The sequence below is a fragment of the Musa acuminata genome, chromosome BXJ1-10 (assembly GCF_036884655.1).
Source record: "Musa acuminata AAA Group cultivar baxijiao chromosome BXJ1-10, Cavendish_Baxijiao_AAA, whole genome shotgun sequence".
NCBI classification, from domain to species: Eukaryota; Viridiplantae; Streptophyta; class Magnoliopsida; order Zingiberales; family Musaceae; genus Musa; species Musa acuminata.
This window is the reverse complement of record NC_088336.1, coordinates 29265949-29292857: the sequence shown is the minus strand read 5'-3', so window position 1 is coordinate 29292857 and position 26909 is coordinate 29265949. Positions and strand designations below refer to the sequence as shown.

Below are 26909 nucleotides of genomic sequence, written 5' to 3'. Positions count from 1 at the left end.
CGAGAGGAAGGGAGCTGATGCCACTAATTATGGACGTACATGTGGCTTACCGAGCGGACGCACTCGGTGGGGAGCCGATTTGGGCTTTCCGCAGTCACGCTAAGAGTGTGATCGTCTGAGGTGGGGGCCGTGGAAAGGGAAGATCTTGTCGATTAAAGGGCAGGAGGAGATGGGGGCGGGGGGAGACCACCAGCAAAATGGTTGCTTCTGCGATGATGATACTTCCTGTCCTATCAAGCCATCGTGATGGAGTTTTTCTTGTCTTTTATTCTCTCTTGTTTTTTTTTTTTATTTCTTGCGGAATATGTTGATTTGTTTGGTGATGCAAAGTAGTTCGATTGCTGCTGTCAGTGTGATGGAGAAACACGAACGAAAAGCATTTGCCGTGGCGCTTTCCATTCCATCCGTGCAGAGTAGTGCAATTAGCAATCACCATGGAATGAGAAAAGAGAATACGGTCGGTCTGCACCTGTCGATACTTGTCGTCCTTTTGTGCCTCCGCTTCACTTCCAGAGCGTGGCCAACATGTGAATCTCCATTACTAGAATTTGTGGGCTTGGCCTCGATCACGTCATGGACTGGGCCTTTTAAGAATTGATGTCAGGACCGTGTCATCTCCCTGCAACGCTCGATGAGAAGAATCTCCTTGGTCGCATGCAGAGGAGGAAGGAGTTTGTTGTTGTGACGATCGACTTGTGTAACGAATGAGACGGATTTACACGAGGAAAAAATGATTCTGCGGCTCCATTCCATGTTCTCACACCGAGAAGCTCAGAGGAACCTTTCACCCCATCGATCGCACGTCCGCCGGACAAAGCCGAAAACACGACAACAATGGACCACATCGAATTAAGCAAAAGGCGACATTACTGGGTTTTTCTTCTTTTTTTTTTTGCTTCATCAATTGTGATTTCTAAACAAACATCTGTGGTCATCATACAACTCGCTAATCTTCGATAACCAAAGAATGGAGCAGAGTGTTCCATAGACCTCGACGGGAACAAAATAAATTTCAAGCACGGGTGTCTCTGTCTGTCTTCCTCCGCTTCTTCTGCTTCAATCTTGGATGGGGATGGGTGTGTCTTAACTGTTGCTGGATCTCAGAATGGGTGGGTCGACGTAGGGGCCGTGCAGCCAACCTCGGGCGATGATGTTGTGGGCGGCTTCCGTCATGTGGATTCCGTCCCAACTCACGTGAGTCGCGGGATCTGGGCACACGGTCGACCCATTCTGGTCGCACTTGGCGTGCAGGTTGAAGTTGTATTTGCTCATTCCGGGGGCCCCGCAACAAGTTCTCAAGGCTCCATCTTTGAATCCTGCGGATCACACACACCACACGAAGAAGGCCCAAACGCGTCTCCGGTTAGCACATTTAGAAACCTATACTTTATATGCGATTAAAATATTTAAAAAAAATTAAAAAGCAAAGATAACACATGAAATTTAAGATCACACACATTAGTAAAGGATGAAAAATGGGGCTCTTTATCTTTTGTCTTGAAACTACTACTTTTTGTGGCTACGAATCTGATTCCCATTGTCGAGCGCCACCCCTGTCACCACGTAGCTTTTCTTGGTAATGAGTCACATTCTAATGAATGGTATTGCCACTGTTACCATACTGTGTTGTGGACCATTCATGTTCCCTCGCAAAGAATCTTCAGCACATTATGTATGTTCCGTCAAACGATACCGGCGCACTAATTGCGGTGCCCGTATTCCTTATTTAATTCACCTCCAGCGATGGTTAATTAAAGGTGGCCGCATTCCCATGTGACCATTATTGTATGACACTAGGTGTTTTCCAGCCATGCAATACAAAAGAGAGATGTGGCAATCAATAACGTAGATGTAAACCATCTTAATGGGAGGGCGACAACTGATCCAACAACACCTTCTCTGCCACTCCTACTATGAAAACGAGTAACTTATTTGTGGTCAGCAGCAAATGGATGCGTCGGCTATTTTGCCGGCCAGAGCAGACAAGAGGTAGCAAGCGTTGTGGGCCTGTTCAAATCACAGGTTCCGTGCACGTTCTGCCAACATGGGGACGGTCCAATGAACTGCCTGCCGCCTATGGGCTTATGACCACAACTACGGATCCTCTCCAACTAAGCTTCTAATCGAGAACCTCCAATCGTCTCATATCGGACCCGTCCTACCGACACAACCACGATTCCATCTTGATGTGAGTGGTCCGATCATTACATAGATGCGTCCAATAATTGTAGAGGATCCTTTAACCCCATGTGGACCACGGTATGCCGTACACGGTACCTGGCTCGGTGAAGTCATGTAGCACAACGGTGGAGGGGGAGTCCGACCTAACCTATTATTGACCTCCAATTGAAAATGATTCACAAGACAGCCACCATCTTGTCCAGCGAATTAAAACTTCCTATTTCAGCTAGACATATGATCGAACATCTTAGGGGCGGTGGGGAGCAAGACAGAGTGACCGGTTGGATCAAAACCGAGAGAAACGATCTATCTACTGAAGCACTTGCAATCAGCACAAAATTATGATCCTATGATTACTTCTTGGGTCAGAAGACGAACATAATCATATATGACGATGGAAGAGAAGAGCAGGAGACTCACCATATTTGAGAGGATTGATGGCGAAGTCGAAGCCCTGTGCGTAGTAGTCGGCGTACCGGATGGAAACGGCTGGGAATTTCTGCCGGAGCCTATGAATCTGCCGGCGGAGAAGAGTGTTGTGGTACCACGACAGGGCGTTGAACTTCCTCGCGCACCCGGTCTTGGGGCCGTAGTCTTCCGGATTGGAGGAGTTGTAGAGCGTCAGATACAGCGGGAAGCAGCCGACCGGCAGCACCGACGGCACGATAAGATCCACAGCACCGAGGCCGATCAATCTCTGTCCATACCGACGGCGCTCATCAATTTCACCATACGAATCTTTAGATCAGTTGCAATTCAAGGTGAGGTAGATGTCTTTCTGGACTTACTTCGACGCCCTCGGCGACGGCCTGGGTGACGTGGGGCGCGAAGGTGCTCACTTCTATTATGGACCGGCCGCCGAAGATCCCGGTGTTGTAATCGTTCCCGCCGAATTCGCCGACGACGAGAAGGGATTTGCTCAGGAAGTCCTTGCACTCTGCATCCAAGAGAAACAACTTTATGGATGTTGAAGACGATGGAATCGGGGGGAAGAGGCAATCGCGTCGGTTGCGACCTTGCGGCGCGCCGCAGATGGAAGGAAGCAGCTTCTCGAATCGATCCACCTGTTCGTGGACGGAGGCGTTCACCCAGAGGCCCTTGCTGAGGCCTCGCTGGTGGAAGAAGTCAAACGGTAGAGCCGGGGCCGCGATGAAGGCGAAGTTGGCGCCCTGGTGGAAGCTGGCGTTCTTGGCGGTGTTGGGCAGCAGATGCGGCAGCCCGATCCCCTCGGCTGCGACAACCAGATCGTCGATTGAGAAGACACTCGTCGGACGAATGAGTACCCACAAATTGCGGAAAGGGCGGAGGGAGTGATGCGTACCGATAAAGTCGATGACGAGGCGGCCGTCGGAGCAGCGGCCCGTGTGGTGGCCAAAGTAGGTCATGCCGTAGGGGAGACCGGCGATGACGACGTTGCCGGTGTCGGAGAGCGAGTCGCCGAAGTTGAACAAGGCATTGTAGCGCTGGGATAAGGAGAGGTGGAAGGAGGAGATGAGGAACAAGAGAAGGACGATCGAGAGCTTCATCGCTAGTCGTAGGAGGAGGGAGGGGAAAGCATGCGTTGACAAGTCTTTCGCTCTCTCTCTCTCTCGCTCACACAGCTCCTCCTCTGTCTTATATTATTGCCTACTTCGCTTGATTTCTATTTTCTTCCCCCTCGAGGCGTCATGTCCGATAGCCGGCGACTGTCTTTACCGAACCATTATGACCTGGTATCACATGATCACCCAATTACAAATATATGTATATATATAAACCTCACATTAATCTTCACGTTTTTATTTTAAATTTATTTCTGGAAGAAAGTAGAAGCCATAGAAAAGAAAAGTTTCCCACAAGTGGGCATGTGCTTTGGTTTCTTGACTTGTTCTAGGCAGAGTCGGCATATTTGGCTGTGTTCGGTGGATAAGTGCTGACTGCATTAAGTGTTTTGGTTGGCTGTACCTAACCACCATCGAGACATGGCAGCACATGACCATGCCTTTATTTAGAAAGACGAGCTCAAATTTGAGTTTGGCGAGATCCCAAGGTGGAGTTGGAATCCCAAATTCGCAGCGAAGAAGTAATTGTTGAGTCCTGCAGTTAGGTTCATGTCACCGGAGGAGTTGTGCAGATGGAAAGGAGAAAAATAATGGAGGGGTCCTTTTCTATACAGCTGGACGGAGAAAGCTCAGGCGATCTACCATTCGATTTGATTCTATATTCTCGTGCATAAAAATTAAAATGAAGAGACTGCATAACAAGGACGATGAATGACAAAAGAGACCATTAAAGAGGATATGCGGTGCAGGGTAAAAATGGTAGAGAGATGCTGATTATGAGTGACGATCATTGCAAAAAAGAAAATGTTTGCTGTTTATATTTCTAAATGCATGCACTATTTAAAATCTACAAGACAGAAGAAGAAAAGTGTTTCCCTTTTTTTCTCTGCTTCGTAAACATTTCTACCATGAATACAACAATCAGTTATCTTGTGCTTGAATGCTGTGGTGCTTGCAATGTCAGAAGAACTCAAAAACCAAGTCATTCAGGGTAAAAGAAAACAACCTATCACGAGGTCAAAGCAAACCTAAATACGGGCCAGTAGTTGCTGAAGGAATAATAACCTGTCACCCAATCAATCAGGAGGGCAGCAACTTGACTGGTTGTACCCTAATTCATCACTGCACAAGACAATTAATGGCAAAGAGATTAGCTGTTCGATTCTGAATTCTCTCTCTCCATAGCTACGATGCAAGCCAGCCTATCATGCACCTGCAAACAAGAGCGACATTGTTATTTATGCACATAATTGAAGCATACAAGTACAAGAGGTTCTGTCGAATTGTCTTGCCTCTGAAAGTTCACTCTTTGCCTCCTGTTCAGATTCACCATCATACCTGGAACAGGATTGGTTTCGATAATACAACTCACAAAGTAAACTTCAAATTCTACATAAGAAAGATAGATATATCCAACCAATCACGAGGAATGCCAGCTTCATCACGAGCTGCATAATTGAATGGACCTTTCAACTCCACACCGTACTCCTCCAACAAGTCTTTAGGGTGCCAAATAAGTCAGCAGAAAACAACTTAGAAATAAAAAAAATAATTTTAAAGTAGGTTCATTATAGACACTAGTGTCATGCCAGTTGACAAAGAAGCTTTTAGTTACCCTTAAAAATAGCACGAGGGATACGGCCCATTTTTTTGCAAACTTGGAGAAACCAGTACAATCCAACCGCAACATGTGCCAGTTCTTCCTCGGCAATCTTAGCCACTATGTGTGATGTCCTGTGATCTCCGAAACCGACCAACTTCTGGGCAAGCCTTGGTCCAGCATCTAGACCTCTAGCTTCCTGAAATGTATTTTACTCCGGATCATTCGTTAAATGAAATAATGAATTTGCCTCTCAAGTCATTAGAGGAACATGGATCAAACCAAGTTCTCATGAAGACTAAATAAAAAGCAAAAGGGAAAGCCTGCCACACCCAAAATTTGGACACTCCTACAAAGTGAAAGATATATACCCAACATCAGAAACCTGGAAACACCTGAACTAGTGGAATTACTGCCAAGCGAGCAGCAACATCTTCGGAGGATTTCTCACACTCCCTCCACAAAAAATTGTGGGCAGGCATGTCCCCATATCTGTTGATATTGATAGTAAGTAGCACGCAAATCTTATTAATTTGGCAACTACAAAATTAAAGCATCAAAATATCGGCTGTCCATGAAGAAAGATTGTTTGGTGGGGTGCCCTCCTGAATCTTACCAATTTATAACATATCAAAAGACTAAAGAAGTTATAGGATGAACCAAACAACAGGATATAAGAGCAAATTGCAGGATGGATCAAAGGAAAAGAAATCACAGGCTGAAAGAATCAGAAGGCAGGTTTTCCTGCCAAAATTTAGTGCCATAGTTCACTGGTTTTCCAATAAGTTGTGTGCATAGTGAATTTGCTTCTTGTCGTAGTTAATTAACAACAGAAGCACTATGTTTTCAGATACATCATTATTGTACATCGACTAGGTTTTCAAATAGCTATCTTTGACTCTTTCGACATTTATTTGATACGTAACAATCCACTTCTACTTTAAATACATTTTTTACGGCAATCTACATCATCATGATTCTAAAACAAGTAATGAAAAGCTTCATGAGGTCAGTTCCCTCAAGTTCTTTTGCTTCTCAAGTGTATTAAAAACTTAGTTGTATGGTACAAAAAGCACACAAAAAGTAATATCGTTCAACAGGCAGTAGAGTATGCAGTTAAGCACATATTTCAAAAATTCACATGTATGCTATGGTTGAACTCATCTCATCTATATATCATCTGCAGACGAGTAAGATGATTTACTAAGAATAAGATGGTCATAGTGTTTAGAGAATGAATTCAAACGCACTATTAAACTCTCCATCCTACCTAATCTTTATCCTTTACAATGAAGTTAAACTAAAAAGGAATGATATTTTGTTCATGAATTCAGATTATATCAGAATACAATAAAATCATACAGGTGATAAAGCAGTGGAAAAGAAAATCATCAGGAACTGCAAAAGGAAAATCCAGATCCTGTGTGTGATTATGTTGTCCTCGCTAGGATCAACCGAACATGTACCACTCGCAAAATGTATCTTGATCAAGATAGTTGATGAGTTAGTCGATACCTGAAGCCGAGCTCATTGAGCCTCTGAGAGCACCAAGCAAAATGTCGGCTCTCGTCGTCGGCCACGCGAGCGAAGTCCGCGAAGAACTCGTCACCGAGCTCGTCCCTCAAATGTGAGAAGCGAACCACAGTGTCCCATGCCAGGTCTATGGCGTTCAGCTCCACGTGAGCCAAATTATGGAGCATATAAGCATTGAGAGGCAATCCCGAACTTTTGTGCGAGGGCACCTCTTTCGGTGGTACCTACAAATCCGAGCACGAAATCCGTTCGACGAAATACCGCATCCAAAATAAGTAGCGCATACTAGGACTGCGCATACCAGGAGGGGCCTATCGGGTCGGGCTGGACGATTGGGGGTCGAGGCTGTGCCGACGAGGATCTCGCGGCGGCACCACCGTGTGTAGGCCAGGTGGGAGAGGGTGGACTTTGCGAGGGGGTCGGAGGAGGAGAGGACCAAGACGGCGCACTCGGCGAGCGAGGCGGCGGTCATGGTGGTGAGATCCGGTTCGAGAGGAGGGGTCGGGGGAGGCGACGGGCCGTGGGGTCCCCAGACGCGGTCCTCGTTGGCCGGGGCCTCGCGCCAAGACTGGAGGCCGGTCCACGGGTGCGGCTGGCCGCTGGCAGATAGGACGGTCGCGCTGCTGAAGGCGACTCTGTGATCGTGGCAAGGGCGGACGAAGGGCATTAGGGCTGTGGAGAAGGGGCAAGAACGGAGCAGCGGTTGAACGCTCCGTACTGCAAGCAGCATTTTGGCGTCCGTGCCGGTCCTCGATGGGAATATATATATATATATATGTGTGTGTGTGTGTGTGTGTGAAGAGTAGTATTGTGGCACCCATTGAATAGAGTCTGTTCATGAAATCTCGTTTATTTTTCGCTTCATATATAATTTCATAAAGCAAGTGGACTTGCTGTGACATCAATTGCGGGATCAGATTCAGGTCTAAGCCCTTGGGAATTCATGTTGGACATGGATGTAGGCCATGCTTCTAGATCTCGCACATGCATTTCTTGATACTTGTGTGCAGACGTGACAAGGATGGGTTGTAGAACACTATAGATCCGTGATCATCTGATAATATTAGAGAACGTATATTAAAAGGCATATCATGGTACACCTTCATCAAATTGATGTCATGATTGATCTCATGGGCAGCCTTCAGTGCCATCGTCAAATCGATACCTCAAGTAAACGACATACTCCATCACATTCTCTATCGTTACAGCTAAGCGAATCAGGAAGGAAAGCAGAGCGCATGAATTGGCTTGGAAATAGTCTATACACTCAACAGCGTCATTGACATACAAATCACTGCCCCCGTCTGCGCAACCGTTCCGCCAGCAACACGTCGCCCGACTCCATTTAATCTCGCACAGGTTGCACTACCATAGGACCATGCCACCGGCAGTAGCTAAAGCCAGGCTCACTACTGTCGACGCCAGACTCCATGTTCTCAGCCGCAGAGGAGAAACTCCGCTCATGTCGGCCGCTGCTGGACCTAAGCTGGATGTCGCCGATCCACTGAAGCTCCCATTTCTTGATGATGAGCTGCAAAAATGGAAAGAAGAAGCCTTTTATCTCCGGCACTAAAAGTGCATCGTGTCCAGCCGAGCCGATTTCTTCATTAAAGTGGGGTTGGGAACCATCGATTTCACCGAAAGTTTCAAGATCAGAAACAACAATGATGCTTCGATTCTAAAGAGGTAAACAGAAACAGTGTCTTCGAACAGGATTGCCCAAAACCAAGATCGCAGCTTTCCTTTTCCCCTCTTTCTCAGAGAAAAATGTTGCGGATATTAGCAGACAAGAGTACCAACCTTGAAGGAAAGACGCAGCTACCCTGACCTGTTGTCGAGATCAAGAAAGAACAAGGACGGACCGCACGTTAAGGTCAATAGTCTAAAGAAGATGGACGAAATGGAAACATGTTCCTTTTAACGGCATACGTACTGGGGTTGAGGGAGGTGAGGGCGGCGGTGCCGGAGAAATCGCAGGCGGAGGCGGCGAGGCCGTTGCGGAGGAAGTAGTCGTTGAAGGCGAAGGAGGCGTGGGACTGGATGTCCTCGGGCTGGTAGCAGGCGCCGCCCTGCTGGATGGGGCGGCAGTCGGCCCCGCCGGGCCCGCAAGCCCAGTCCAGCGCCGACTGCAACGCCGAGTCCTCCGCGTTGTTCTTCGCCACGCACCACAGCTCCCCACCGGTGGCCACCGCGTCCTTCGCCTGCTCCCTCAGACCATCGCCCCGTGGAGACCAAATAAGGAGAATAAGAAGAAAGAAGGACGCATTTGCCATTAAATGCGGGCGAAGAGGAACGAAGAGAAGCGTTATTAGTGACTGTCACAGCTGCTATCCGCTAAAAAGTCGATGGTCTGAGCTGCTTTTGAAAGAGGAAAGGGGGCTCCGAGAGCCGAGAGCCGAGAGCGTTAAATAAAGCAGGCGGTTTCCTTTGTTGGAAGTAAAGAAATATATCTGTACGTATATGTATGCGTACGAGAGAGAAGGATATCTCGAAGCGGATGTTATGTGACCGTTGGAGCAACAGCGAGGAGGCTGGGGAATTGGCCGTTGCTGGGGTGGCGACATAGAACCCCGAAAAGCAGAGGGGAAAGAGAAGAGAGAGTGGAAGACTACACACTGACAGACCAGCGTGGAGCGGCGTGGGCGAAGGACTGCGGCTACTGGTGGTGGGGGAGGCGCCACCAGTTCTCTTATGATTCCACGTGTCTGCGGCTGATCAAGTGCCCATGGATCATTTGCTTGGGCTTAACTGGATGCACGTCGGCTCGGCCCATGGCAACTACGAACTCTTCCCTCGTGGGTCGCCAAAGGAGACAAAGGTCGCTCTACGTATCACGATGATGCATCTCATCTGTGTCCCATCGACGTATGTATCAACCCCGTCATGCACGGGTGACAGAAAACGATGTGCCTCTGCAGTCATCTCCCACCGGCATAATTTGCAGTGACACTACGAAAAGATATAGCAAACATCTCGATCACATCGCACTTTACAGTGTCAGAATAAAGTGGTTTGATATGTAAACGCTTCAAATTTGAAATATGTTCGGCTTGAGCTCAAACACATTGGGATTGGGTCATCGGTTCGAACCAATTGATTGATACATGGAAACCAATTATTGACACGTCATGGACTTATTCGCAAAAGATATTCTCGTTTACTAATAGCCGTCTCTTTATTGCATCCATCGTGTGCACCTTCTTTTGTTCGTTCTCGAGGGCCAGATGGCGCGAAAGCCTGTTACCTTTCCTCTCCCTCTCCTCATCGCCTTCATCTTCCCCTCCCTTCTCCTCCTCATCGCCGGCCGATGCGCCGATGGCCGCCCGATATCGCCGCTGGCAGAGGAAGAAGCGTTCGATCTGCCCATCTCCGACGGATTCTCTGGCCGCACCGACGCGGCTTACGAGTATGGCCCTTTTCTTGTCCTCCCTCGGGGGAGCGCCACGGAGTCGTGTGAGCCCACGTACGGGTTCCTTCCTTGCACCACCACGGTCGTCGGAAACTTGTTCCTCGTGTTGGTGTACGGGTTCTTGATGTTTAAGGCGGCGACGTACCTCTCGTCCGGGAGCGAGCTGCTGCTTCAGATCTTGGGCCCTGGGATCGTGGGCGGTCTCTTCCTCCCGATTCTTGGGGCTCTCCCCGACGCCATGCTTATTCTTGGTAGGTCTTTCTTTTCTCTTTATTGATTTTGGTCGCCGATCTCTCTGCCACAGCTCGGGTTCTCGTCAAGATTAAACAGATCTGCTTCTCGCTTAGCTTGATATCAGTGGTCTGAATTCGTTGGATTCGATCTTGCGGTGGGCGGGTTCCTTTTTCTATTTCTTGATTTCTCTTGGTCGTTGTTATCGTGATGACAAAACATTTATAATTTAGTGTTCGAATCCTTTATGTTGTGTGCGAGATTGCCACCAAGAAACTAATCAAACAAAAAGTAGCTTAGGAGGAATCAGAAATATGCTAGCAGAATCGTGAGTCGTACTACCACCATATCCCGCAGGGACGATCAAGAATCCACCCAGATATGGCCGGACCTTCTCCTTCTTTCCGCGAGAATGTCAAGGGGTGATGGAGGCGAACACATCCCTTACGCCGACAGAAAGAAATGGAACTGTCAAAAAGAAAAGTGGAAAAAAATCCTCCAACACTGTTGGCTACAAAATAGGTGTCGGATTGGTGAGAGAGTTAGGGCTACCAGAGCAAGCTACCTTTCCTCTATAGCGAAAGACCCTTACGAAATTATATTGTTCCCCAAATTATTTAGTGGTGCGTTGTTATCGAGGTATTGGCACAAGTATCTGAAGGGTGATCATCTAATTTGCATATAATATTCTGTAACCGTGTTTCACGTCAAAGAAACTTGACGTTTGATATGGGTTTTAGTTGTAGATATATTCTCGTGTTAAATGTTTGGTTCGATAATTTGATCTGGCGAGAAGGAACCCAAAAGCCAGCTAGTTTAGGCACACCACACCTGTTTATTGGTCAAATATCTTGTCAATCGTTTTCATGGTGATGTGTTGAACATCAAGATCTGTATATGGAGAATAAAAACTGTCATCAATTATGTGATCGATTCTGTTGTTCGCATGATGGACCATAATTATTTTAGCCATATATGATGGTGCCAAGCATAGACTCAGGTTGATGCTTATCGTAGATGACATGTGAAGATTGCTTATAGAGTCAGCGATGGAAAGAACAACTCCACTGTTTTATGTACACTGTGTAACGTGAGTGCCAATGTAGCCAAGTTTACCATGTTGTGTTCAGAACATAGAAAAGCTTAAAATCTTGGCTCAAGTTTCATCTGAAAATCTTGGAAAGATCTGGAACTTCATGAATTCTTATAGTCATAGGTTCTATCTAAGTTTTTAGTTGTCTTTTGCTGAAATCACTGTGAAAAGAATTGAATTGCTTTAAATTTTATTTCTTGCTTTTGCTTGGTTAATTTGCTCCTTGCTCATTCTAGTGCTTGAACTGCCTTAAGATCGAGTCCTGTGGAGCTTTGTTTTTGAGTGAACATCTCCATCATCTGGCTGTAGAAATAAGGGACTTAATGCAATCAATTTGTGGTTCTACCCATGGATTTAAATCTTTGGTTTTAATATTGGTTTCGGCGAACTATCCAACCAGCACACTGGCAGTATATCAACTTGTACCACCTAGTATCACCGAATTTAACAACAAAAAATAAAAGTCACTCATATTGTATTAGTATCGACCTATTTGTTTTGATGCTGATACTTGGTTGGATCGGTAAAAATCGATATGTATAGACTAATATCAAGAATTAACACATTGGTTCCTTATCCTGAGTTTGTACATTGCTTGTGTCTCCAAAGTCGAATAAAAGTGAAAAACATGTCAATGTTCACATATCTTCTTAGCAGAACTTTTTGTTGTTCCAAAATGTTTCATGCCAATGAAACATGTGTTGTTGTTAATGCAATATTTGAAGTGCTTCAATTCATATTTTTCCTTTTCTAAAATATATCGTCATTGTTACTATTATTCTGAGGTCTAAAGCTTCAGTTTCTTCTGAGCTACGTGCAATATTTCATGTAGTCTTTTGACATTTTCATCTCTGTCTCATCTTTTTTAAACATTATGCATACTTTGGCCAAAATTCTTAAGTTTGAAACTAACACATCAGAACTGTGATAGGACTGTTGGAATTTGCACGTCTTTGACTCACCTAATTTTAAGGAGCGATCTAAGTGTTAGACTTTGCTGCTGATACATCAAAGGCCACATTGGCAAATGAATTAATTGATTGGTTTAGTGTTTCTTCTTGTAATGATTGGTTTGTCATTTTTGAACCTTGACAAACTGCTTCATAAGAATCATCTATTGCTCAAAAGATTTTGTATTATTGAAGGCTTCATTTATGATTGGTGCCATGCCCCTTCAAGAGAGGTGCTTATAATTGTGGCCCTACAAGATCACGTATGTGGATCATGTGACATAGATCTACTTATCTAGTTTTAGTTTAACTTATGATACATCATCAAATCTGTTTACCAATGTTCGATTGAACTTATGTTGGTCCTCCAATGGAAATGCAGTATAATTCTCTAAAACTTCTAGCACCAATATTTTCCTCTAATGGGTGCCAGAGTGATATGAGCGCTTTGGTGGCTTTACTAATGTCTAGGTAATCCATGTATTAATGTTTGAGATACAATAAACAATGATGATTGGATGTGCTAATAATGATCGTGTTAGCATGCATAAGTGATACATATTAAGGGGAAGTTACATGCATGTATATTTCTACTTTCTAGCAAGGTTACTATAACACCCCAATTTAGTAGAAGTGTGCTAAGATTTAGATTGACTTATAAGAGACTGATAGTGTTAACCTAATTTAAGTATTTTAGGTCAGTGGTTGTGGGAGTTGGTATCAAAGCAAATATAGTATTGGAGCATGGAAAGAGGCCCAAGTAGGAATGAACTATCCGTTGATGGGGTCAGAGGGCAGATTACATTATGGAACCACTACTAGGTCTTACATACACCATGCTAGAGTTTAGTTTTTGGCTACGCTAAGTCTTGACAAGGACATCAAGCCCTTAAGCAGAGGGGAATATAGGACCCTAATTTAGTCCCACATTGGAAGCTTATGCTTCCTAATTTAGTCTCACATTAGAAACTTGTGCCTACCATTCTGAGCCGGTGGTTCAGGCTCAATAACTTCACGAATCAGTTATCCCATCACAGATGACCCATCACACTGGAACGTGACAGGTACAAACTGGTTGTTTGGTTGATATTAAGATGGATGAATTTTGCTACTGTAACAGTGCATTTGAATGTCTCTCTTTCGTCTGGTGAATTGTGATAATACCTTGTGTTACGAGCTGGACATGGACCATCAAAGCTAAGTTTTGGACAAGAACTCATGCTTTTTCTTAAGTACAAAATGTGTTTCATGAGATGGTAATTTATAACTAAGCCAAATCTATGTCCTGTATCAAATCTAGGTAATTTAGAGAATAGTACTTTGTTCAATAGACTCTTGAATGAATTATAGTTGATGTGTTTTTGCTGATACATACTTTACGCAATGAAATTTGCAGTACTTGGTCTATCTGGGAGCAAAGAAACTTCTCAAAATTTAAGCCATTTAATAGAATCTCGAAAGACTTGCAGTTGATGAACTTTTGCTGATCCTTTACGTAACAAATTTTGCAGTATCTGGTCTATCTGGGAGCAAAGAAACCGCTCAAAGTCAAGTCTTGATTGGAATGGGTTTGCTTGCTGGATCAACTGTGATGCTTTTAACCTTACTCTGGGGTTCTTGTGTTGTTGTTGGGAAATGCGATCTTTCTGATAGTTCTACTTCGGTAGATTTACAAGATACCAGAGGTTTCAGTCTGTTTGGTATGCACCTTCTTGAACTTTTTGCAGAATTATTCAAGTGTTTGTACAGATTGCAGAAGTTTCTTTTCTATTTTTCTCTGTGAAATAATTATAAGATCTGCTATAAGCATATATTTGCTTTGGTTCCAGTCTATTTGATATGCCCCTTTCAGAGTTTTCTGCAGAGTTGCTTGTTAGTTTTTGTGCAAAATTCTCTTCATTTTGCTCTGTGAAAAATTCCTACCTTTAGTTCTAACATATGCTACACACACACACACACACACACACTTCATTCTGCTTATTTTTCTGCTCAGAATATGCTATTCTAGAAAATATTCCATGGCCTTAGCCCCATTTTTATTGGCCAGCTACATTGGGCCAATACTTTGGGTTTATTAATCAGCATGGTTTTAGTTAGTGAGACTATGATGAAGTCAAGAGCTGATTAGAATTTGGAGAATGATAGATCTATTGCCTCTTTTAGAGCTTAAACAAGCAACCTGCAAATTTCAATTTAGCTTCCATGTTCGTTTTAGCCCAACCTTGTATTGTTCTCTCCTTTTATATTCTATATGGGAGAGCTACTAAAAAACTTAGAAAGCTGTGTGCGAACTAGTGCTTACTTGAAGAGCTGTGTGGTTGTCTGTTGGAGTATATCATCTAAAAAATTGTTCTGTAACAAGAGGTTTTAGGATGCAGTCCAGGATGGAGTTTGTCATGGACGTCATTGCTGTAAGATTCCTAGAATGACTGGATTGAGGTTTTGCAATTGCAAGAAATCAGCTTGATCACATGGTGTATGGTGGTTTTGATCCTGGTGCTAGAACAGGCAGAAAATTCTCAATGAAAGTCATAATCACAATTATGACCTCAATTTGGAAAGGTTGAAAAAGAAAAGAAATCATCTTGATCAATCAAAAATCGACTTTCTCTTTTTATGGTAGATTTTGAATTTTAATCGCATGTTAATTACTTGGATGAAGTAATACTAGATTGTGCATGATGATAATGTCATCGACTTTTGCTAGTTATAGATCCAGTTAATTACATCTGCTGAATATGGACAAAGCAGTGAATTTAAGATTAGACTGTTTAATCTGTTTCGAATTATTTAGTGGTCATTGCTGGATATAATCCTTTAGTGGTGATATAGTAACTATATAGATTGTTCTTACACATTTGTCAAAGGAAATGTATGTAATAATCTTGCATATTCTAGTTCCTCAAACTAGTACGAGATTATTGTTTTATTTATCTGGTTGAACTGTGATTATGTAATTTTTTTTTTTATCTTTGAAGCATCTGGTATTTCTACTGATGTTCAAACGAGCTATGCTGCAAGGATCATGGCTATATCTGTTGTTCCATTTATTATTGTTCAACTACCAAGAGTTTTCAAGTTTCCTTCTGGACAACGTTTAGCAGTCTTGGTTGCACTCATTGTTGCAATTGCACTTTTGCTGTCTTACTGCTTGTATCAGGTAATTTGTTATGGTTGATGACATGTTAATTCAAATCTAATTAGTTTTTTTATATCTTAGTATCAGTCTTATGTTATTAGCCAAGGCCTTATAATTAATGGGGTTGAGTATCAAACTGGGTCGGGTAGACCATTCTATCGGTTATCATCCAAAAATAATTCAAAATATTTCTAAAATATGTAAGAAAGGAAAAAAAAATCAGATAAAATAATTTAAAAACCCGTCATAAAATAGTCAAATGACATTAATGTACTTTTCTTAACCATTAATTATTTTAGAAATTTTAACTCAAATCCCTTTTATTGTCTCTTTTGTCTAGTTTTTATCATGTAATTTTTTTTCCTGTTTTTTCATCATATGGATTTATTTTCACGCTTGTGAGTTGATATTGTAGAATACAGAAATTAGAATGCTATAAGTTACATATTAAAACAACTTTGTAGAGATTTTGAAGCCAGGACATTTGCTCATGCTGTTTTGAAGAATGACATTTTTTTCGTTGTGTTTGTTTTTCCCTTGAAGCCATTAGCAAACCAAACCAGCTATGAGTGACTGAATTACTGATCAAACCGGTAGAGACTAATGCTGTCTGATTCCACTAGAGATCAGTCTTATTTAAATATGATTGTCTTGTGGCGTCAGCAACACCAATCAGGTTTAATAACCACACGATAACACCATAATAATTACATGGTATATGGTTTTATGATTTAATGGTCTTAGTTGCTCCATAGTGATAATTTTGATAACACCAAGCAGGCTTCATTTTGATTGCAAAATGATGATTAAGCATACATTTGCATACTAATTATGAAACTTGGCTGATTGATATTGTTTACTACTCTATGCATCCATCCCAATGGACCAGGTCTTGCAGCCATGGATTCAGAGGAGAAGACTGGAGTTTGCTAAGCATAGGCTTGTGATGTCAGGAATTCTAAAACATGTTCATACGCAATCCCTTGGACATCTGATGGATGACTATGGAAAGCCGAATTTACATGTCATCAAAAAGTTAGTTCTTTTATCTAGCATTTGTCACGTTTCCAAGATCTCTACATCTTTGAGCTATCATTTCAATATGTTTTTATGCAGGCTGTTCCATAAAGTAGATCTGGATAAAAATCAATCAATATCACGTTCTGAGTTGAGAGCACTTATCATAGGACTTAAGATGGGTGAAATAGATTTGGATAAGGACGGCGCTGTAGATAAAGTGATGAATGAGTTTGATACATCACGCGATGACAATATTCAAGAAGAAGAGTTTATTGAGGGTATCTCGAAATGGATTGATGAGGCATACCGGTCTGTCGCATTTTCTGGTTCTTACTCACAGAAGTTGCATCATTTCCACATGGTAAGTTCATTTTTTGACAATGCGCTACTTGGTGGAGGCATTAAGTTACAAAAGTCTTTTATATCATGCAGAAAGCAAGGAATGAACACAATATGCTTCATGATCAGAGTGAGGAAGCTGCGGATGGTACTGGAAGTCCAGCATGGATATGCTTTAAAGCAATTCTGCTTTTGGTTCTTGGAACTTTTATTGCAGCTGTTTTCGCAGATCCTCTTGTAGATGCTGTTGATAATTTCTCAAGTGCTACGAAGATACCTTCCTTTTTCATATCTTTCATTGCCATGCCATTGGCGACCAACTCTAGCGAGGCTGTCTCAGCAATTATTTTTGCCAGCCGAAAGAAGCAAAGAACTGCCTCACTCACATTTTCCGAGGTTTGTCCTCCAAGCTGTATTCTACTAGAACTTTTATCAACTAAATCTACTGATGTGTGTTCTCAAATGCTGCAGATATATGGTGGGGCGACGATGAACAACGTTCTGTGTCTGGCCGTGTTTCTGTCCCTCGTCTACGTGAGACACTTGACGTGGGACTTCTCGGCTGAGGTGCTGGTCATTCTCGTTGTTTGCATTGTGATGGGCATCTTCACCAGCCTACGTACCACATTCCCCCTGTGGACGTGCTTTGTTGCCTTCTTGTTGTATCCGCTCTCGCTGGTTCTCGTTTATGTGCTGGACTTCGTCTTTGGGTGGTCATAGATTTTCATATTTATTACCTAAGTAAGGCCTGGCATATACCGGTGTTTGTATTTGGTTAAAATCTGGCAGATATTACCGAGTGTTTTATTTTTATTTTTTTCTTGTTACTAAATTATTGTCCTGTGCGGCGGCACCAGTAAATGATGTATCCTTTCTCCTCCCCCTCATCTCCCTCTCTGCCTTCTCGCACACCTCCTCCCTCTCCCTCTCTTACCTTCTTCTCAACCTTTCCATCCGTCACCTTCTCCATCTCCCTCTCCCACCCCTTCCTTTCCCCCTTCATCATCCCTTCCCCTCTATCTCTCTCTAGCTCCTTTGCCTCCTTGTCCCCTCCCTCCATCTCCTCCTTCCTCCTCTCTAGCTCTCCAACCATCGCCGCCTTCTGCATCGCTCCCCCCAAATCTCCTTTGCGTCACCTCTGGATGAGTTTTACTCTCAAAATCAAACCACACTGTTGAATAGTTTGGTTTTAAAATAATTTAATTTCATCAACAAAAATATCACTAGAAAATAACATTACTATCGTGTATACAATTAGTAAGCAATAGAGAAAACTTGATATATACAGACCATAAAATCCTGGTGGCTAATTAATATAAGTAGTCAGCAATAGAAAACTTGATAATTTAATATAATAAATCTCTAAAAAAAAGTTCTTTTAATATTTTTAAGTCTTTTTAGATCTTACCGAAAAAAAAAAGAGAGTAAAATCAGATACTAGTTCAACTAGTAACATAATCTGTCACATTTAAAGAGATTACTATTGGATGGCTTAACAGCTCAACACAGCAAATTACTAACAGATCGTACAAGCTCTGAATAGTTACACAAGGTCAAAATGGTTCACTACATATCGAAAATCTCTCATAAGTGTCCACATGATACAACCTTTATTTACAAGCCTAAAACGGCCACCGACCCAATTAAAATGGGACTATTAAGTCTTCGGCTGTCCCTCTACATGCTGTACAAAGCATGAACATACATAAGCATTACATCAAACATCCTATTTCGAAGTTTGTCCGTGACACCAAGGCATCCTATTACAGCTCACCAAGCAGCATCACTCGTTTCGGAAAAAAGAATGGATACATGTGTTCTACATGTTCCTCAAAACAAAACTATACCATGAGTCACCTAAAGCATGAACACAAGTAAAAGATATGCTGAACAATTTATAAGGTGAAACTAAATAACCTGCTCGAGCCTTTTAAACTGTGGCGCGTGCCTTGTCAGAAGCATGAAAGTAACCTGTTCACAGAATATATTATGAACAAGATACGATGTCAAATATAAACCAATGATCTTGGATTTCTTATTCTTGTATACATTCTAAATAGATCATGAACTTTTATCATTTCTTGATTCAAAAAACTTCATTGCACAGAGATCCTAGTACGTTCTTGATAATCGAACTTGATGTCGTCCTACAGAAGGTCATATGAATCGTATATCATTCCAGTTGCATCATTCCCGATTCACTTTCCTAGATGCATTTATCAGAAGAACACAGGAATACTAGTTCAGGTCATGGAAAACAGAACAAAGGAGGCAGGACCGATAATCTCTAAACTCCAATTACATTTCTCCCTGGCAACCCTAGAATTGGGAAATTTTCAAGAACTACTTATCTAGGAAGAGAAGTAGATTAATAATCATCAAACCATAATTCCGAGTCTCACTGAACCGCCACGAAAAATTCAAGAAACGGAAAAAAAAAAAAGATTAAGAAGCCTAAAGATCAGTTAGGAAGGATTTTTTTCTTACCGAGGTAGGCGGCGGAAGGGAACTCGCTCCGTCGATCTGGTTGGCCATCCGGAGCTAGCGGCGTGTCATTCTCCCACTCTCAAGGGCCCCGGCAGGTAGAAAACGCCGGCATGGAGGAGCCCTGGCGTCCGAGGGACCCTAGCGGGGACGATCCCATCCGCCATCCTCAAGGAGGCCGAAGCCGAGTGTGACGAAGACGAGAAGGTTCCACGAAAGCAGACCTCGATGGGAACGGTCATGTCCGTCATCCAAGCGATCGAAGGCGGAGGAGAAGGACAACGACGAAGAAGTTTCCCGAAATTTCAACTCTCGATGGAGACGATCTTGTGCGCAACACAAGCGGTCGTAGACGATGGCGAGAAGGATTACGCAATCGACGACGACGACGAAGCCGGAGGAGCTTTCTTGAATGATTCTTGAACGAGGGGAGAGGGGAGAGGGGAGAAGACGGTTTCTCGAAGCGAAGGGTTCTTCTGTCGCAAGACGAGACAGAGGGATTGGGTCGTTTGGACGGCGGTCGAAATGCTGGTCATTTAAACGAGACAATGTCAACGAATCATTTGTAATGGCGGGCCCCACACCTCCGCAGGCTATAGTCTTCTGATGGCACACATCGAAGTATACTAATCATTACGGTGGTAAATACGTCATTTTCTAAAATGTATAAGAATACACATGTAGTATCACTTTTCCTTTTCTTTCAGAGCTTCTCAGTATTAGAAGCCTATATGAAGAGGCGATCTGATATAATATATAGCAGCACACTACATTGGTTTATCTGCATCTCCATTCATATATATATATATATATATATATATATATACACACACACGTATAAACCACACCCCGCACGGCTAATAAGTCATATCGGATTAGAATACGAACTAAACATCCCAATCCATAAACCAATCGCTCACGGCAACGCCGGCCAAGTCAGGCTCGACACCGACGTCGACGCAGTCGAACAGCTCCTCCTCTACACGCGTTGTTGTATCGTCGCCATCGACAGCCGAGAGCAACTCCTCCCATCCGCCATCATCACTCGCTTCCTCGGCACCTGCGCTCGATCCACGCTCGTCCCCTGTTGTTACGGCGTTCATGTTGCTGATCTCCGCCTCCAGAGATCGAATCACGTAGCTTAAACGATCGTCGTCCTCGGCCTCCTCCGCGCACGGCTCTTCCAGCAACTCCGAGAGAAGAGCTTCGTCGATCTCTGCCATCCGGTCGATGAAAGAGGCACGAGGAGGAGGAGGAGAGTGGGAGTGGCAAGAATCTGGGGAGCAGTGGTGCTGTTGGAGTGAGATGCACCTGATGGTTCGTGTATATATACAGTGGAAAAGAGGAAAGAAAAGAAGGGGTCAATAATTGTAGAATGGCAGACAAGATATGAGGATGAGGAGACAGTGGAGGTAACTAGGAGAGTAAAAGGAGAAGTGGAGATGCCACTGTGGGAGGATGGCATTGAGACAAAAAGGAAGTGTTGATTCTAAAAGAGAGTCAAGCGTTTGGAGAGAGAGAGAGAGAGGGACGGTGGTTTGGGTTGAAGATTTGGCCTGCGTGGCTCGCCATGGTTTGACCGGGAGCAGATCCCAGGTGTTCTGCTGGACGTCAAACACATGCATGCAGCATGGTGGCGTGTTAGATGTGCATTTGGACTGAAACACGGTGACCGTAGCACATCTGCTCCGAGTTGCCATGGATGGTGGAGTTTCCACCACCGATAACGAGTCTGTGGACGGTGCTGCTGTCGAATCGATTCCCTTGTAATTGCTCTGTGGGCTTATTTCATTCGTCAGTGTTATCCTTTCACACGAGGGGTGGTCAGTCTTTTCGATCGTTCATCCGTCGTTTGACATGGAAACATTGAGCCTCTTCGTATGACTGGTGTTGCAATCGTCACCTGAAGTTGCCATCAATCATCATTTTACATGTGGTGACTAACGTGAAATGCCACATTGATCCCGACAAGAGTTTGACCACTGCAACATCCACAGTCGCGTATCCTCCCCACCCCACGACGAAGTGGGGGCCTTTCTTGCGGAGGTAGCACGCACAGTTGCTCGCCCGGTGGCAGCAAGATGGCTACGGCGGAGACGAGGCGAGGGCTAGAAGCCGCGACGGCACGGCCTGACGGAGTGCGTCTCCGGAGCCGGCGGCAGTAATCCATGGATGGTGTCCTCGGACTCTTCGCTGCACTCATCTCTGGCAGTAGTGAAGCTTTTAACTCCAAGGTGGAGTTTCGTCCTATACTTCGGCTTAAGATAGGATCCTCATCGATGCCACTTGGGCCACGCAACGTCGAGGCAGGCTTTCCGGCAGAGGAATCACTGTCGTGGTTTACGGGCTTGTGAGATGATTGATTACCGTTGCTGGTTTGCATTCTTCTCTAGTTCATCGATGTCCATGCTTTTGTTGTGGTTGGGTTTCATCAGCAACCTCTACGGAATCTCCACCCGTATCATGCAGACGATATGCTACCATGGTGGCTCATAGTTTACCCAAGAGGCCTTTTCTGATACCATGTAATGATTGATACGGTGCATGCATGTATGTGTGTATTCGCCTTTTCTTCTGAAATAAAATACAATTAAAATTCACCTTTTTTTTAAGGTAATGAAAAAAGAAAAATGAAGTGTTCAAAGTGATATCCAAATTTTAGTATATATAAATACAATTAAAAGAACATTAAAAGAATAGATGATTAATGGATAACTTTCTTACATGAAGGCATCGATCAATAGTTGGAAGTGTACAAGTTTCCAAGTAGAAAATTTATATTCTAGAAATCATGGAAAGTTTCCTCGGATACTTCCAGTCATACCAAGCTTGATTTAGTTCCCCACATTTGAAATTAAATTGCACCTCTTGATGAAGCTATCTCAAAAAAATAAAAATAAAAATCATTCTATATCTAAGTATCACCACAAGGATATTTAGTAATTTTAAGAGCCAAATTAGTAGGACTGATAGGGGCAATTTCAATTGAAAACATGACAAGCGTCGGTGGGGAAAAAATTAAAGATAAGATTAATGTTTTTTCATAAAAAAAGAAAAACGATTGTCGAAATTAGTATGATTGATAGGTGCCATTTCAATTGAAAATATGAAAAATGTAAAATTAAAGGCACGATTAATCATTTTCATAAAAAAGAAAAAAAAAATTGCCCAAATTAAGACGACTGGTAGGGGCAATTTCAATTGAAAACAGGGAGAGGGTTCCTCAAACTGTGCAATTTCAATATCCCCCAACTACTTTCCACGTACAGCGACGACTGGTAGGGGCAATTGCATTCCCGGGGGTGTTTCCGTAAATCCACATAACACACTCTCCCCCCTCATTATTTAAACCTGGCTCTGAACCCCACCCCTTCAACCCCACAATTCCGCCTCCCTTTCATCGGCCGTTGCGGAGGCGATGTCGACGCAGGCGATGATCGATAGCCAACGCGAGGGCGCGGAGGTCTACCACGGCGCCGGACTCTGCAAGGAGCAGTCGATGAAGCTACTGGACGAGATCCACCTGCCCAGGGGCCTCCTCCCGCTGCCGGCCTTGGAGGAGGTCGGCTACAACCGGGCCACCGGGTTCGTGTGGCTGAAGCAGAAGAAGCCCGCCACCCACGTCTTCAAGGCGATCGGAAAAACAGTGTCGTACGCGCCGCAGGTCACGGCCTTCGTGGAGGACCGGCGGATGAAGCGATTGTGCGGGGTCAAGAGCCGGGAGCTCCTCATCTGGGTCTCCCTCTCGGACATGTGCATCGACGACCCCGAGTCGAAGCGGATCACCTTCAAGACCCAAGCCGGTATCGGTCTCTCCTTCCCCGTCTCCGCCTTCCAGACCGAGGAGGAGGAGGAGAAATCCAAGGAGGATGGTAAGTAGTCCCCCCCAGCTTCCATTCATCAAATAAATGAACCTTTATATATATATATATATATATATATATATATATATATATATATATATATATATATATATATATATATATATATATATATATATATATATATATATATATATATTATGCGACAGTTAGACTTCACGTTAGAAGCGAGGTTGATATGAGCTCCTTCTACCTCTATAAATATCTATCTATCCATCTATCCAAATATGTTTCAGCTATATCAGAATAAATATATAAGAGGCATCGAGCGTGCTTCATTCCAGGGATGTGTTGTTTGGGTCTTGGTACTGTGAAACGTATCACACTCTCTGTGGGATGTGGAACATCGCATGATAACATGTCGACCTCCAAATTGATAATATGACGAGATCGAAGTACCTCCAAATAGATGATTCGGTGTTATCAAAGTCAGAAAAAGGTGAACGTGATTTTGAAAGTAAAGCATCGTTGATTTAGTCCTACATCACAAGAGTTTGATGATGTGTATTAATGTGCGTAGTACCTCAGCTTTATTTTTTATTTGGGACATATGATTCAGACACAATATGTAACCAAAATGAAAAATAGAAAAAAAAAAAAAACACGTAAAATTATAATAAAATATTTTCTCCAAGTCAGCAGAATTGAAAGAAAACACACAGAGGGAATGAAACTAGGTGGCCATGAATGTCGGCAAAACGTATGCAAATTAGCATGTGCACCCAATTTGGAGATGTTTAACATGTGCAAATCTGGCTGCCTTCTTCTTTAACATCTACAAAAAAAAATGTAGTCGTAAATTAATACGAGCAATATCCTTTGGAATTTGGGTTCTGAGGAATAGTGAAGTCTGGTTCAAATAGAGTGGTTAAAAGAAGAGTTCCAGCGATGCAAAGAACTGATGCGGTCCTTGGTCGGCTCGATGAGGAGATGGGAGGCGGGTGGTGTTAGTGAAAGTAACTTTTTTAGCCGGGGCCTCGGGGCCGTCGCGGCTTGGTTCGGGTCCGGAAGGCGGTGATCTCCTTGGGGGCGCTCCTCGGGGTCTCCCAGCAGCCGAGCTCGGTGGTTCGGGTCGGGAGGTCGGTTCGGCAGCTCGGGTCACCCGGTCGGGTCGGGAGGCAGCTCGGGTCGTCCCGGTCGGGAAGAAGCTCGGGTCGTCCCGGTCGGGAAGAAGCTCCGCCACCACAGCGCCAGGAAGAGGCGACACCGTCTCGCACCTGCACACAGGTCGGGCCGGGGTGCTCGACCCGACCCCTCCGACGATCAAGTTAGAGAAAGATGCGGAGGGGGTTTAGGAGGAGGAGAAACCTCCGTTTGTTGAGTGTGTGTTCCTCTCTTTTTCTAAGGGCTCGGGGGTATTTATAGAGGGGGTTTGATGTTACCTGATGTAGCTGTCTGCAGGGCAGGACTGTGCCTTTGGTTGCGTGGGAGGCCGAGCTGCTGCAGGGTATGGCGAGCCTCGGGCAGTGCGTTGGTCAGGGGGATGACGTGTCACATTACCATTTTTTGCCATATCAGGTGGCATCCATATTGGCAGTGCAAGGAGAAGAAGAAAATGAACGATAAGCTTGCACAACAGAGGCCGAGTATACGAGGTGTTTGATTGCAGGGGTATACGCACGCGTGCTTGTGTGTGTCTGTGTATCCGTGCCGTATGCGAGCATAAAAGAATGGCAGGCAAACAGATTACCGCAGGTGGTGGCTGCCAACATGCAATCTTCCTGCAGGTCACGGTGAACGTGAGAAAGCCACAGATTTGACCGAACCATCGATGGGCCTCTATCTCCGGCGCTTTCCCGGCAGCGATCTCAGCATAGCTCACCTTACCGTGAACCTTGCAAGCCCCTAAGAAAGCTTCCCGTAAACCAGTGTCACCTCTCGTGGCCATACCTTCTATCGCTGCGCGTGCTTGTTCTAACTTACCATCCTTTTGTCTGCAAGCCCTCGACACAAGCATTATGCTCCTCGCTTGGTCTGATTCCATGATCTACAACCATAGAATCAAAGTGCCTCAACCCTTCAACCAACGATCCAGAGGAGCTACAAGCAGAGAGGATTGCAGCAGATGCAACCGAGTCTGGCAAAACACCGGCCGCTCGCATGTCCCTCTCCGCAACGTCCGTAGGCCATCATCATGGCGGTCCATGACACCACTTCTTTAAGAAGCATTTGGTCGAACAGCCGCTGGGAGCACCGCAAAGACAGACCATATGAATCAAGCAGCTCAAAAGGTGATCGCCCAAGTCAAACTGCATCTTCATTTCGTACCCATGAATCTGAGCCCCAAGCCTAATGAAACCCGTTCCTGAAACGGCCCTGATAGCACCGCTGATGGTCTTTTCAGTCGGCTCCATCCCTGAATCGACGATCTTCCGATATACCATCGACGCGCCATGCATATCATCCATGCGAAGATGGCCCGTCATCGGTGCGGTCATTTCCACGACATTCTTCTCCACTCTACCGTCGGCAATCCGAGTCGCGTAGTCCATCCGCCCGAGCTTAGCGTACAAGTTCACAAGAGAACTCGCGGTGGCTCTATGTAGTTTTGAGACGCAGCTGACCGGATCGCACCGCCGCCGACAAGATGCTAACCAGCGCGGCTTCATCCGGGGCGATGCCCTGCATCATCAATCGGAAATAGGTCAATGCCTCGTCGAATCGCCCGCTCTTACTACAGCAGGATACGAGGACGGTCCACCAGACGACGTCCTCGTGAGCCATTCTATCAAACGACTGGTGGGCCGATCGGTGCGCTCCGCATCGGTGGTATGCATCGATCGGGGCAGCAGCGATGGGGGCGTGGTACTCCATCTTGAGACGAAGGATGTCGTTGGGAAGGAGCCCGAGGGTCACAAGGTCGGAGGAAGAGGAGCAGGTTGGGCTCGGGAGTCGTGGGTTGTTTGTGGGCGTCGAGTCGTGGGAGAGTGGGGAGGTGGTACGGCCAGAAGATAAGGGTGGGTGAGGCAGGGATGGGTTTGGTGGGAGAGGTAGGGGTAGTAGTGAACCGGGGGCTGCTGTGGAGCTCGGAGACCGAGCATCCTGATCTGTTATGATCGACGTGATGTGTCAGGTCAATAGTGGTGCAGTATTAAATTCATCCTGAACGAAATGAGCCATCTTTGCCTATGGATTCTCGACGCAGGCGCTCCGACGAATCGAATCTGAATGAGGAGGTGAACACTGCACACCCTCCGAAACAAGATCGTCCATATAGGGGAAGGAGCATCGAATTCCCATCAGAATCAAACTGCGGGAGAGCTGTAAAAAATGTGACCGATGGCCAGCCGATCGATGGCAAGGAATATGGCATCGAAATCAGATGATAGGTGGCAGGGATGGAGGCTACCCCAGGCACCGATGACACCTTTAGCCATGAGCCAATGGGCTTCAGCTCTTTTTCCCGATGCACCTGGTGTCATTGCCGGGACTCCCCCCCCCCTCACTAATAATTGCACGGGACAGTACTCTGGAAGAGAGACTTTAGCCCATAATTGCCAAGTCATTG

At 44.6% G+C, this 26909-nt stretch overlaps 5 protein-coding genes and 1 pseudogene across 11 annotated transcripts; 2 read left to right on the top strand and 4 right to left on the bottom strand.

Moving 5' to 3' along the window:
- Positions 1 to 849: 849 nt before the first annotated feature.
- On the bottom strand, positions 850 to 3719 carry LOC135596036 (GDSL esterase/lipase At1g28600-like). Its single transcript, XM_065087702.1, has 5 exons — positions 3503 to 3719; positions 3197 to 3412; positions 2970 to 3118; positions 2602 to 2878; positions 850 to 1316 (listed from the first exon to the last, which is right to left on the bottom strand). Exons 1-5 carry the CDS (start codon positions 3705 to 3707, stop codon positions 1084 to 1086), a joined length of 1080 nt encoding a protein of 359 aa, XP_064943774.1. The 5' UTR covers positions 3708 to 3719; the 3' UTR covers positions 850 to 1083.
- A 33-nt stretch (positions 3720 to 3752) lies between these two features.
- Positions 3753 to 7611, bottom strand: LOC135586941 (uncharacterized). Of its 6 annotated transcripts, none has more exons than XR_010480744.1 (8): positions 7157 to 7611; positions 6838 to 7079; positions 5718 to 5814; positions 5338 to 5521; positions 5140 to 5221; positions 5015 to 5060; positions 4788 to 4935; positions 3753 to 3890 (listed from the first exon to the last, which is right to left on the bottom strand). XR_010480744.1 is itself a non-coding variant. In XM_065087700.1 (7 exons), exons 1-7 carry the CDS (start codon positions 7583 to 7585, stop codon positions 4873 to 4875), a joined length of 1143 nt encoding a protein of 380 aa, XP_064943772.1. In that variant the 5' UTR covers positions 7586 to 7611; the 3' UTR covers positions 4513 to 4872. The 6 variants fall into 6 exon arrangements, 2 of the variants coding, with proteins under 2 accessions (XP_064943772.1, XP_064943773.1); XR_010480746.1 differs by having other exon boundaries at positions 4788 to 4844; XR_010480745.1 differs by having other exon boundaries at positions 3757 to 3890; positions 4751 to 4935.
- Positions 7612 to 8021: 410 nt separating this feature from the next.
- Positions 8022 to 9399, bottom strand: LOC135596035 (PLASMODESMATA CALLOSE-BINDING PROTEIN 5-like). The gene is made up of 3 exons (XM_065087699.1): positions 8789 to 9399; positions 8656 to 8683; positions 8022 to 8386 (listed from the first exon to the last, which is right to left on the bottom strand). The coding sequence occupies exons 1-3, from the start codon at positions 9126 to 9128 to the stop codon at positions 8221 to 8223; spliced, it is 534 nt and encodes a 177-aa protein (XP_064943771.1). The 5' UTR covers positions 9129 to 9399; the 3' UTR covers positions 8022 to 8220.
- A 639-nt stretch (positions 9400 to 10038) lies between these two features.
- LOC103968880 (sodium/calcium exchanger NCL1) lies at positions 10039 to 17849 on the top strand. 2 transcript variants are annotated; one of them, XM_009382223.3, is made up of 7 exons: positions 10039 to 10515; positions 14050 to 14238; positions 15517 to 15698; positions 16567 to 16712; positions 16794 to 17058; positions 17130 to 17432; positions 17508 to 17849. In XM_009382223.3, the coding sequence occupies exons 1-7, from the start codon at positions 10080 to 10082 to the stop codon at positions 17754 to 17756; spliced, it is 1770 nt and encodes a 589-aa protein (XP_009380498.2). In that variant the 5' UTR covers positions 10039 to 10079; the 3' UTR covers positions 17757 to 17849. The 2 variants fall into 2 exon arrangements, with proteins under 2 accessions (XP_009380498.2, XP_064943769.1); XM_065087697.1 differs by having other exon boundaries at positions 16567 to 17058.
- A 5031-nt stretch (positions 17850 to 22880) lies between these two features.
- LOC103968879 (uncharacterized) lies at positions 22881 to 23448 on the top strand. Its single transcript, XM_009382222.3, has one exon. The coding sequence runs from the start codon at positions 22939 to 22941 to the stop codon at positions 23398 to 23400; it is 462 nt and encodes a 153-aa protein (XP_009380497.2). The 5' UTR covers positions 22881 to 22938; the 3' UTR covers positions 23401 to 23448.
- A 618-nt stretch (positions 23449 to 24066) lies between these two features.
- LOC135594824 (putative pentatricopeptide repeat-containing protein At3g13770, mitochondrial) lies at positions 24067 to 26470 on the bottom strand (annotated as a pseudogene).
- Between the last annotated feature and the right edge of the window lie 439 nt (positions 26471 to 26909).

What these genes read in the sequence shown, in the direction of transcription:
- LOC135586941 (XM_065087700.1), bottom strand. Translation starts at nt 7,585, where the DNA reads ATGCTGCTTGCAGTACGGAGCGTTCAACCGCTGCTCCGTTCTTGCCCC. An exon ending in CCCTCGTGCTATTTTTAAGG is followed by an intron (nt 5,222 to 5,337) that starts GTAACTAAAAGC and finishes GGCACCCTAAAG; the next exon opens with ACTTGTTGGAGGAGTACGGT. An exon ending in GCTGGCATTCCTCGTGATTG is followed by an intron (nt 5,061 to 5,139) that starts GTTGGATATATC and finishes ATCCTGTTCCAG; the next exon opens with GTATGATGGTGAATCTGAAC.
- LOC135596036 (XM_065087702.1), bottom strand. Translation starts at nt 3,707, where the DNA reads ATGAAGCTCTCGATCGTCCTTCTCTTGTTCCTCATCTCCTCCTTCCAC. An exon ending in CCTCGTCATCGACTTTATCG is followed by an intron (nt 3,413 to 3,502) that starts GTACGCATCACT and finishes TGGTTGTCGCAG; the next exon opens with CCGAGGGGATCGGGCTGCCG. An exon ending in CCGTCGCCGAGGGCGTCGAA is followed by an intron (nt 2,879 to 2,969) that starts GTAAGTCCAGAA and finishes CGGTATGGACAG; the next exon opens with AGATTGATCGGCCTCGGTGC.
- LOC135596035 (XM_065087699.1), bottom strand. Translation starts at nt 9,128, where the DNA reads ATGGCAAATGCGTCCTTCTTTCTTCTTATTCTCCTTATTTGGTCTCCA. An exon ending in CCTCACCTCCCTCAACCCCA is followed by an intron (nt 8,684 to 8,788) that starts GTACGTATGCCG and finishes TCTCGACAACAG; the next exon opens with GTCAGGGTAGCTGCGTCTTT. An exon ending in AGCTGCGTCTTTCCTTCAAG is followed by an intron (nt 8,387 to 8,655) that starts GTTGGTACTCTT and finishes CCATTTTTGCAG; the next exon opens with CTCATCATCAAGAAATGGGA.
- LOC103968880 (XM_065087697.1), top strand. Translation starts at nt 10,080, where the DNA reads ATGGCGCGAAAGCCTGTTACCTTTCCTCTCCCTCTCCTCATCGCCTTC. An exon ending in TGTCTTACTGCTTGTATCAG is followed by an intron (nt 15,699 to 16,566) that starts GTAATTTGTTAT and finishes CCAATGGACCAG; the next exon opens with GTCTTGCAGCCATGGATTCA. An exon ending in AGTTGCATCATTTCCACATG is followed by an intron (nt 17,059 to 17,129) that starts GTAAGTTCATTT and finishes TATATCATGCAG; the next exon opens with AAAGCAAGGAATGAACACAA.
- LOC103968879 (XM_009382222.3), top strand. Translation starts at nt 22,939, where the DNA reads ATGTCGACGCAGGCGATGATCGATAGCCAACGCGAGGGCGCGGAGGTC.